Genomic DNA, 9,964 nt, shown 5'->3' with positions numbered 1-9,964 from the left:
TTGTCAGAAATTTTACATCTGGTAAAGGGACAAAGAGTGAAGTAAAAATAAATGTTTCACACAAGATTTAAAATCAAGCATAACTAAAAGCAATTATTAGAATTAACTTCACATGGAGGACTTGTCCATAGGAGACAGAAAGTGCAATGTTAGGGTGGCATGATATATGCCAGATTAGTTTAACCTTTACATCTTTTATCACAGAAATTTAATTAGTTAGTTAAATCCATGCTTTTTTGTACTCTTAAAAATGATTTGATTGTCATTGCATTATATAACAAAATATCAAACCAAGCTGCATTTGTTTTAAATAATAAAACAATAGAATTAGTGTTTTCTAGTTAGTGTTAATGTGATTCTCTACACCTGCTAGACACCTGTGTGAACTTGAGGTGAACTGGGTTTATATATCCACTAAAAAACACAGAATCATCAGATTATTAAAAGACATTGAGCAAAAATAAAGAAGAAATGTGGAGTTAGTGAAGACAAAAGCATTTAAGAGTAGGTACAGACACTTGATCTGATATTTTGTATCTAATGCAGAGTCATGAAGACATTTCCTGGAAAACCTTAATATCACAGACCGCACCTTTTAAGGATCACAGGCTACATCAGCCCATATTTTCCACTGGATGTGTGTGGAAAATCTGATCACAGTGATTGGTGTGACATTGTTCAAGTACTGAGCTGCTGGGACCACTACATCCACACTAAGGTACCACCTGTACTTCCTGCTCTTTGTGCTTCGACTTCCTGCGGTGAGAAACCTTCTGGCATCAATCATTTTAGGAAATGACATTTTCCATCGTAATTTTTTTAGTGCTGCGTGCCCTTATTTGGGAAAAACATTTGTCAGAAATTTTACATCTGGTAAAGGGACAAAGAGTGAAGTAAAAATAAATGTTTCACACAAGATTTAAAATCAAGCATAACTAAAAGCAATTATTAGAATTAACTTCACATGGAGGACTTGTCCATAGGAGACAGAAAGTGCAATGTTAGGGTGGCATTATATATGCCAGATTAGTTTAACCTTTACATCTTTTATCACAGAAATTTCATTAGTTAGTTAAATCCATGCTTTTTGGAAAACATAATCTGACTGAACCTTAAATGATATTTGAAAGTTCTCATATATACGTTACACACATTTTTATGAAAGGAAATACAACCGCAGGAGCAGTTTTACAAAAGGCATTCATGTGCAAAAATGCATCAAACGTCTGTAAAAATCATCAAAAATATTATTTTGAAAGCAACATATATAGGAATTAATATGTGAATATTTCATGTGAGAATTATTAAAAGCATGCATTGGTGCATTAAAATAATTCACTGTTTATCCAACAACATATTCTGTCAATATGCATCATTACATGATTCAGTCCTTAAGCTTAAAGTCTCGTTGAATGCATGCATTCACATATTAACAATCATTTGGGTCAGTGTTTCATTCAAATGTAAATTTTGTTGAGGAATGTTGCTGTTGGAGGGAATTTAAAAGGCCTGACGTTTATGCAAACAGATGGAAATTACTCAAATGTAAATTCAAAAGACTAATGACAAAAACAACATCTCAGGAATCTGAGCCTTTGGCATGCACGCTTGTTTGGTTCAAATGATTTGAGTTCATAATTTAAACCATAAAATGCTTCAACCTGATCAAACATGTCCTTCTAGTTTAGAGATCCTTAACATCCAGATTTGGGAGAATGCAACACCAAAACTTTAATGTACATTATACATTCAATGTTTAAATGATGTCAAATGTTTCATATTGTATTTATATTACACAAAGGTCTGTTCACAATCAGCTTTAGAACATTTAAAAGAAGCATTTGTGGGTTATTTGGCATTGCAGCTTTTGCAGAGAATCTTTGTTCCGTCGGGGAAGAATCCTGCTCCAACCAGAGACACCGAGCACTCAGAGCACTTAAAACACGGCTGATGCCACTGACGCTCCTCAAACGAGATGTACTTCCCTTCTCCAAAACCTGAGGAAAAGATTCAGAGGTATTTCTTTGTGATGTGTGGTCTCTACAATCTCTAAAACAACATGATTAAACATGGTTTAAACTGTTTCTAAAGATCGAAATGGTTACACGCTAATAAAAGTCAGTAGAAATAGGGCACAATGTACTGTATTAATGTCAGTTTTCCATATTGATTATTCATCTATGTTTTATCCATATTTTGCGCGGATGAATCTGGTGTCTTGACACACCGCTGGTTACAGATGGTCACCTTATCTCTGTGAATTTCACTAACAACATCAAAACTCTCTCAACGGAGTGAAAAAGACAGATATCTGGATATGACGGATATGAGCAGGTAAGCAGCTTATATGTCATTATTTTGACTTGTTGAGAACAAGTTTTAAAATAAGCTATGTTTGGCAATGTTGACAACGTTCACAAGGCCGAATAACGATTTTTTTTTCATATCAGATAACGTTGAAAGAAACTATAACTCGGCGTGGCTATTAATAGGAAAATAGACCAAAGTAGTAACTGGTTTAGAGATTGGCATTATACCAACATATTAACATTGTTTTGTGAACCTAGCCAATACACAGCAAAAGATGTTGATTCGTGTTTTATTACGGGTAGGCCTACTGTCGCTGTTTTTGGTTCGAGGTTCAGCTGTTGTGGCTTCGCTACTTCCGCTGCATATACAGTAGTAGTATAGTAGCCTTTCCTTATTTCCTTTATTTACGGATATGATGTAAACGGGCAAGGACGAATGATGAAAGTATGCAATTTCTCTGAAAATCCAGGAATAAAAATATAACTAATTATTATAGTCATACTATAGTGATAGGGTAAGGCAAAACACAGTTTGGAAGAGGGTTTTATGATGTACTCATTATTTAAATTTAGTTTGTTTAAAGTTACATAGTGTAGTTTTATTGAATAATATCCTGGCAAAAAAATTACAAGTTCCCTTTCTGTTTTTCTAAGGATTTTTTTCTTACAGTGTAGTTAACCAAAAATGATTTATTCAAGTGTCATTCCAAACCTTACTTTCTTTGTAACACAAAAGTTATTTGACAGAATGTTCTGAACGATAAAATGAAAGTAAATGGGGACTGGGGCGTTGAGCGCCATAAATGGAAACACAAACAAACAAACAAACTAAAAACTGTGTATATACGACCTGTATATTATATTTTATATTTTTCTGAAGTCATACAGCTTTTGTTTGACTACTTTTATAGTTCTTTTACAGTGTTTTTTAGTTACTTTTGGAGCTTGGCTGTCCCAGTCCCCATTCACTTTCATTATATGCAAAAGAGCAGCGTGAACATTCTGCATAACATTTCCTTTTGTGTTCTACAGAAAATACAAAATTATATGAGTTTGGTATGAAATAAGGGAAAGTAAATAAAAAATCTCTTTAATGGCAAACACAACTTTTTCAGAACTTGCTTTGAGGTTAGTATGACTTTAAGATAATAAAACACATAAACAGTCTAGATATTTGACCCCGTCTTGACTCATAGTTCACAACCCGGTGGATTTAGACTCTTGGGTTCCCAACGAACAAGCAACACTATTTCAGACTGACTCAAGATTGTGAAGGAACCATCTGCTTCCAAACACATGACCCTGTTTATGTGACAACTGTCTCTTGTTTCTGACAAAGCGTTTCTGTTAGCAGCTGTAGAGACTGGTAATGAAGAGCAGTCTTGCTCTTCACTGACCTGTGATGGGTTTGTCGCAGGCGGAGCATTTTTGGGCGTACAGGTTGCTGAAGCACTTCACACAATATGGATCTTCACCCTGCGTTGTGAAAGGCTGTCCGGCGAGCTGCACTTTACAACCCGTACACAAGAAACATTCTTTATGCCAGGGCTCGTCTCTATATGTAACACCACCCTGAACCAAGATCTGTAAGAGAAAAGACCAACAAAAACACTTTAATTCACTGGCATATGATTTATTGATTAGAAATGGAATAAACGCAAAAATACTCAATATTTAGATTAATATTATGATATGTGCAGTTTGCACTCTTAAATATAATGGCTCCAAAAGAGGGTTTTTGCAGTGATATAACCATTTTTGGAAATGTCATTAAATAGTTCTTAAAAGAACCATTTATTAAGAACATTATAATGATCTAAAGAACCTTTTTCCACTATAAAGAATCTTTTTTAAAGGTTCTTCATGGAACCATCAATGCCACTAAAGAACCTTTCTTGACAGTATTCATCTCACCTGTTTGCAGTGGGCGCAGCGTGGGGAGAATCGTCCCTCGTAACAGGGCACGCAGTAGTACTTGCTCTTATCTGGGATGAACGACTGGGCGCCAATGGGCTGCTCACAACCACAGCAAACAAAGCATTCCTCGTGCCACACGCAGCCTCCGTACTCCAGCTGCTTGGAGCCTGAGAGATCGAAATCATTTCATATAAAACAAACTGTTAAACACATTGTCTACATTGAGAAGACATCTACATTAAGCAAAGCATTGAACTAATGGGAGCTCTTCAAAAAAATTCTTAACATGTATTTTTGTCTTATTCTCCAGTTAAAATATCTTAACATTTTTGAAACAAGATAAATTTGATAAAACAAGATGAACAAGAAAAAACAAGTTAAAAGCAAATAAAAGAAAACAAACAAAAACAACCATCCATCTCAATTTAAAAGATATTGTTGCAAACATTTTTAGATATTTGTACTGAGAAATACGTAGCTAAAAATGACTAAAAGATGCGTCATTAATATTTTTTATATTTTTATTTTTTAATATTAATATTTTTCCATTTTCAGAAGTACATTACAGTGTTTAAATTTTTTCTGTTTGAATATGTTGTAAAAATTTAATTTATTCCTGTGAGGCAAAGCTGAATTTTTCTCCATTACTCCAGTCTTCAGTGTCACAATATCCTTCAGAAATTATTCTAATATAATGATTTGCTGCTCAAAAAACATTTATTATTATCAGTGTTAAAAACCATGGAAGCCCATTTCTGCTACAGAAACATGTAATTGCAACCTTCTTTAAAATCTCACAATTCTGACTTTTTTCACACAATTGTACATTTTCTGCAATTGCGACTTTATATCTCTAATTCTATTTTTTTCCTCAGAATTGCATGATATAAAGTCCCAATTGTGAGCTCATTAGTGGAAATTGTGAGATACAAAGTTTCAATTCTGAGAAAAAAAGTCAGATTGCGAGATGTAGTCTCACAATCGCGAGAAAGTCAGAATTGTGAGATAAAAAGTCGCAATTAATATATATATATAAATATACATATAGGCCTATATTAGTGCTGTCAAATGATTAATCGCGATTAAGTGATCAAGTTTTTGTTTACATAATATATGTGTGTGTGTTGTGTATGTGTGTGTCTTTATATATACATTATAAATATACACATTACACACACATATATTATGTAAACAAAAACTTTTATTTTGGATGCGATTAATTGCAATTAATCATTTGACGGCACTAATATATATATATATATATAAACTTAAACTTAAAATTTGCCTTGGAAACTAACTGAAAATAAGTTTTGGTGGAAGTACTAAAATGACAAAGTAAACTGATTATACTATATATATTTAGTATAATAATACTAAAATTAATTTAAAAATATTATACTACAGTAAAAATACTAGCATCTAGATTAGACTTGAACAACATAAACTGAAAGCCATAAAACTGCTATTTTGAATTCTTGGGGTTTTTATATTTCAGAGCTAAACCTTATTTCATAGCTTTTTTATGTTTTAGCTTGTTGCATAATTACACAATCAGTGAATGTGCTTCTACCTGTCTGCAATGGATTTCCTCTGAAAAACAGCCTCACCTGTTTATTCACTACACAGGTTTTCCTTAAGTGCTTTTATTGTGCTGCGGATGGCCGATCATGTCTGATAAGTAACTAGCAACTACAAAGCTAAAGGCTACACATGATGTCATGCCACACAACTATGTGTACATTTGGACTGCCCTAGATCTACACAAGCCTCCTGTGAGGGAGTTGTTTGAGGCGTGCCAAAATCGTAGGCTGGAAATGGCACAAAGGCTGGTATTTCAATAAAAATGCATGTGGAATCTGGAAATATATAAGCCGCAGATGCAACATCCAGGTTTGGTGGGAAAACGGCTCACCTGATCCGTGTATAATGACTGAGAATGAGCGTGAAAATGACCCAGAGGGGGACTGAGATGGCCGGTCTGTTTTGAATGAACGAGGGAGGAGAGATCTGCCACTTTCAGTTTGTAATTTTATCCTTTTGGAACTTTCCCTGTCTCTTATTTCTCTCCGAAAAGCTCCAGGGAGACAGAGGCAGGCGGCGGAGTGTAATTATGGGTAACGTAACGCCCGAGTGTTGGCGTCAGGCCTGCAGGCGTGTGCGTGAGTGTGGCCGGAGGCTTTCTCTCTCAGCTGAGCGTGTCTGTAATCACACTGTCACATCTCTACTCCGCACCCTGACGCCCATTCAAAACTCATTAACTCAGTTTCTGCTTTAACAGGCAGAGTGAGAAACACTTCAACTTCATTTCCTGAAAGGTTTCATATTTGTTGTGTGTATGTTTGTGGTCTGTACAGTTTGGTACAATCAAATTACATGCAAGACAGTTGTGATGCTTGAGACATTCACACAACAGCGAATATGATTGTCTGTTTGCAATTCAGTTCAATTGAAAGAAATTATTTTAGTCTCTATCTATCTATCTATCTATCTATCTATCTATCTATCTATCTATCTATCTAATCATCTGTCTAACTGTCAGTAAGATTTTTTAATGTTTTTGAATGTCTCATGCATTTATTTGATTAAAAATATAGTAAAAACAGTATTATTGCGAAATATTATTAAAATTTAAAATAACTGTTTTCTGTTAGAATACATTTTAAAATGTAATTTATTCTTGTAATGCAAAGCTGAATTTTCAGCCTCATTACTCCAGTCTTCAGTGTCACATGATCCTTTAGAAATCATTCTAATATGCTGATTTGATGGTCGAGAAACATTTTTGTTATCAATGTTGAAAACTATGGAAGAATAAAAAATACAAAAATGCAATTGCAACTTTTTTTAAATCACACAATTCTCACTTTTTTACTTACAATTCCAAGTTTATATTTCACAATTCTCACTTTTTTACTTACAATTCCGACTTTTTTTTAATTAATTTTTTTACAAAATTGTGAGTTTATTTCATGCAGTTGCGAGTTTATAGACATCCTCGCAATTCTGAGTATATACCTCACAATTCAGTATTTTTCCCCCTCAGAATTGTTAGATATAAACTCACATTTGCGAGGACATAAGTTGCAATTCTGAGAAAAAAGTCATCATTGCGAAAAAAGTCAGAATTGTGAAATAAAAAGTCACAATTACCTTTTTAAATGTTTTATTCCATGGAAGAAACAAGCTTCCATAGAAAACAGTTGAGCTGCTTAATATTTTGGCGGAAACTGTGATTTTTTTTCAGGATTCTTTGATGAATATACATTTCAAAATTACACCATTTATTTAAAATAAAAATATTTTGTAACATAACAAATGTTTTTTCTGTCACTTTTGGTCAATTTAAATGCGTAGTTGCTGAGTAAAATTATTACTATTTATTTCGAAAAAAAAAAATCTTACTACAGTAAAACAGCATATGTATGTGTGTTTAGGAACTGTACCTGGCATCACAGTCTTCCCACAGGCCACACATTTAGATGAAAACTCATTGCAGTAACAGTTGTTACACACCAGGGCGTCTTCCTGATAGGTGAACGGCTCGTCCGCCAGCGAACAGCTGCAGCGCGAGCAGCGGAAACAGTGTTCGTGATAATGCCTGTCCTCATAATACAGCTCCTGAACACAGACAGCACAGCAACATATACATAAATTACATTTAATAATTAAAAGCATGCAATACTTGGTTAACTGAATTTAGTTTAGCCCTTGTGACTTTCAGGCTACTAGAACCTGTTAGTCCATAGAAATGTGCATTTTACTCCATTCAATCAGTTACATCATCAAACTGTGGGTCAAAGGTCACTGCACAGCTGAACGAAAGGTGAAATGAGTTGACGCAGCTGGTTGTGCAGGAAGCTGAAGCAAAACAGATCTTGCTGTTCTTTGTCATTTCCACTACCATGAAAGGAATGGTTTGAGACCTTTACGCAATAAAAAGACATGCTTTACTACCGTCCACTGATCCAAGCTCTCAAAGATCAGACGGCTATTAATACTGAACACAGAACAGAAGCTTCTCGTGTTTTACACACTCAAGGCCTTCCAGTAAAGATGTGAGAAATCAGATCTGACAGATCTCACCGTCTCTATGTACACCAGATCTGTTGATGTTAGTGACGGGTTGCTGTGTCTCACAGATGCTGAATCAAAACTGCATTGGATCAAACTGGATCAGATCAAATCAAAATACACAATGTGAATCAACTTAAATCAGATACTTTGATACTGAAATTCATCCATTTTATTTACATGGTACTCCAAGGTATTATTAGCATTGTATTTGAATAATAAAACAGGTTTGATTGTATAATATATTTGAATGATAAAATCGGTTTGAACAATACTGAACTGGATCAATTCAAATCAAAACGAATCAGACTCAAATGTGAATCAAACTGAAATCGAATCAAATGAAATCACATACTATGGTTCTGAAAATAATTACATTTACATGGTACTCCAAATGAACAATAATGTACTGCATTGGATCAAATCAAATAAAACAGAATCAATTTCAAAAGTGAATCAAATTGAAACAGAATCAAATTAGATTAGATGGAATTCAAATCACAATAAATATAACAGAATCAAACTGATTCTGATTGAATTACATCATATTCAAACCAAAATTAAACTGAATCAAATTGGCACTGCCTTTGGATTAACAGGGTTGTATAATAGGATTTAACAATGCTGAACTGAATCAAATCAAGATGAATAAGATGTGAATCAAATTCAGTTTCATTACATTTACCTGTACATGGCACTCCAACTGAACAATAATGAACTGGACTAGATCAAAATGAATCAGATTCAAAAAGGAATCGAACTGAATCAAACTGGATTAGATGGAATCTAATTCAAAGCAAAACAAATACAACTGAACTGAACTAAATCTCATTGAATTATCTCGAATTCAAACAAAAATTAAACTGAATCAAAATTCTGATTTTTTGAGAGTTTTGCAAGCGTTTATATTACTGTACCAAAACTCAAAACTAAAAAAAAACAGAAATCTCCTCTTTGAAACATGAGATTTTGATGCTTGTATTCAACCTCAAAAAAACATAATCCATGATAAGTATCTCTGTGAGACCCAACAGTCCTTCACGTGATTGATTCAGAGCAGTTCAAACTGCGTTAAACCTGTCAGATAATAAATGATGTCCTTTTAGCCAAATGACCCACAAATCATCACGTCTGCAGATGACTGATGAAGAAGGAGGAAGGCAAACACAGAAAGAGAGCGAGCGAGTATTAGTATTTATGTAGTGTGTATTTCTCCCAGTGGATCTATAACTCAGACAGTGAGCGGTGCGCTGTGGCGTCTGCGGCCTGCTCTGTTTTCATTGGCCGTCTGCTTCACTGCTCTGTCACGCGTGACCGTGACCAGCTGTGAGGATGCAAATCTATGACAAATGATTAGCATCACCTGTAAATGGTGTAGTGAATTTATTCCTCTGTATGTAAACTCACTTAAGAACAATCATAAAATATATGAACACAAACACTTAATAATACAAGTGGACGGAAAGCAATCGATAGTGTTTAAAAATACCGTGGAAGTTTGAAAGTCACACACATGTTAAAAAGTACTGTGCTGGTATCAGATATAAACCATATGAAAAACACCAGAGTAATAAGTGATTGCCATAATATAACATGTTTATTACAAGTCAATACAAAAAGTACTGAAGTGAAGTGACGTGACATGTGGCCAAGTATGGTTACTCATC

General features: G+C 34.4%; 1 protein-coding gene across 1 annotated transcript in view; it reads right to left on the bottom strand.

Moving 5' to 3' along the window:
* Positions 1–1,120: 1,120 nt before the first annotated feature.
* LOC107681628 (four and a half LIM domains protein 3-like) overlaps positions 1,121–9,964 on the bottom strand; it is a 19,120-nt gene continuing 10,276 nt past the window's right edge. Inside the window, exons 3-6 of the mRNA XM_016477947.1 lie at positions 7,670–7,844; positions 4,224–4,393; positions 3,707–3,893; positions 1,121–1,997 (exon numbers count right to left, since the gene is read on the bottom strand). Coding sequence (XP_016333433.1) covers positions 1,849–1,997; positions 3,707–3,893; positions 4,224–4,393; positions 7,670–7,844 — 681 coding nt within the window. The 3' untranslated portion in view covers positions 1,121–1,848. The remainder of the gene's footprint in view (positions 1,998–3,706; positions 3,894–4,223; positions 4,394–7,669; positions 7,845–9,964) is intronic.

This window comes from Sinocyclocheilus anshuiensis, unplaced genomic scaffold (assembly GCF_001515605.1).
Source record: "Sinocyclocheilus anshuiensis isolate Anshui unplaced genomic scaffold, SAMN03320099.WGS_v1.1 scaffold1524, whole genome shotgun sequence".
In the NCBI taxonomy this organism is placed as follows: Eukaryota; Metazoa; Chordata; class Actinopteri; order Cypriniformes; family Cyprinidae; genus Sinocyclocheilus; species Sinocyclocheilus anshuiensis.
The sequence above is the reverse complement of the archived record's forward strand: the minus strand, read 5'-3'. Positions and strand labels throughout refer to the sequence as shown.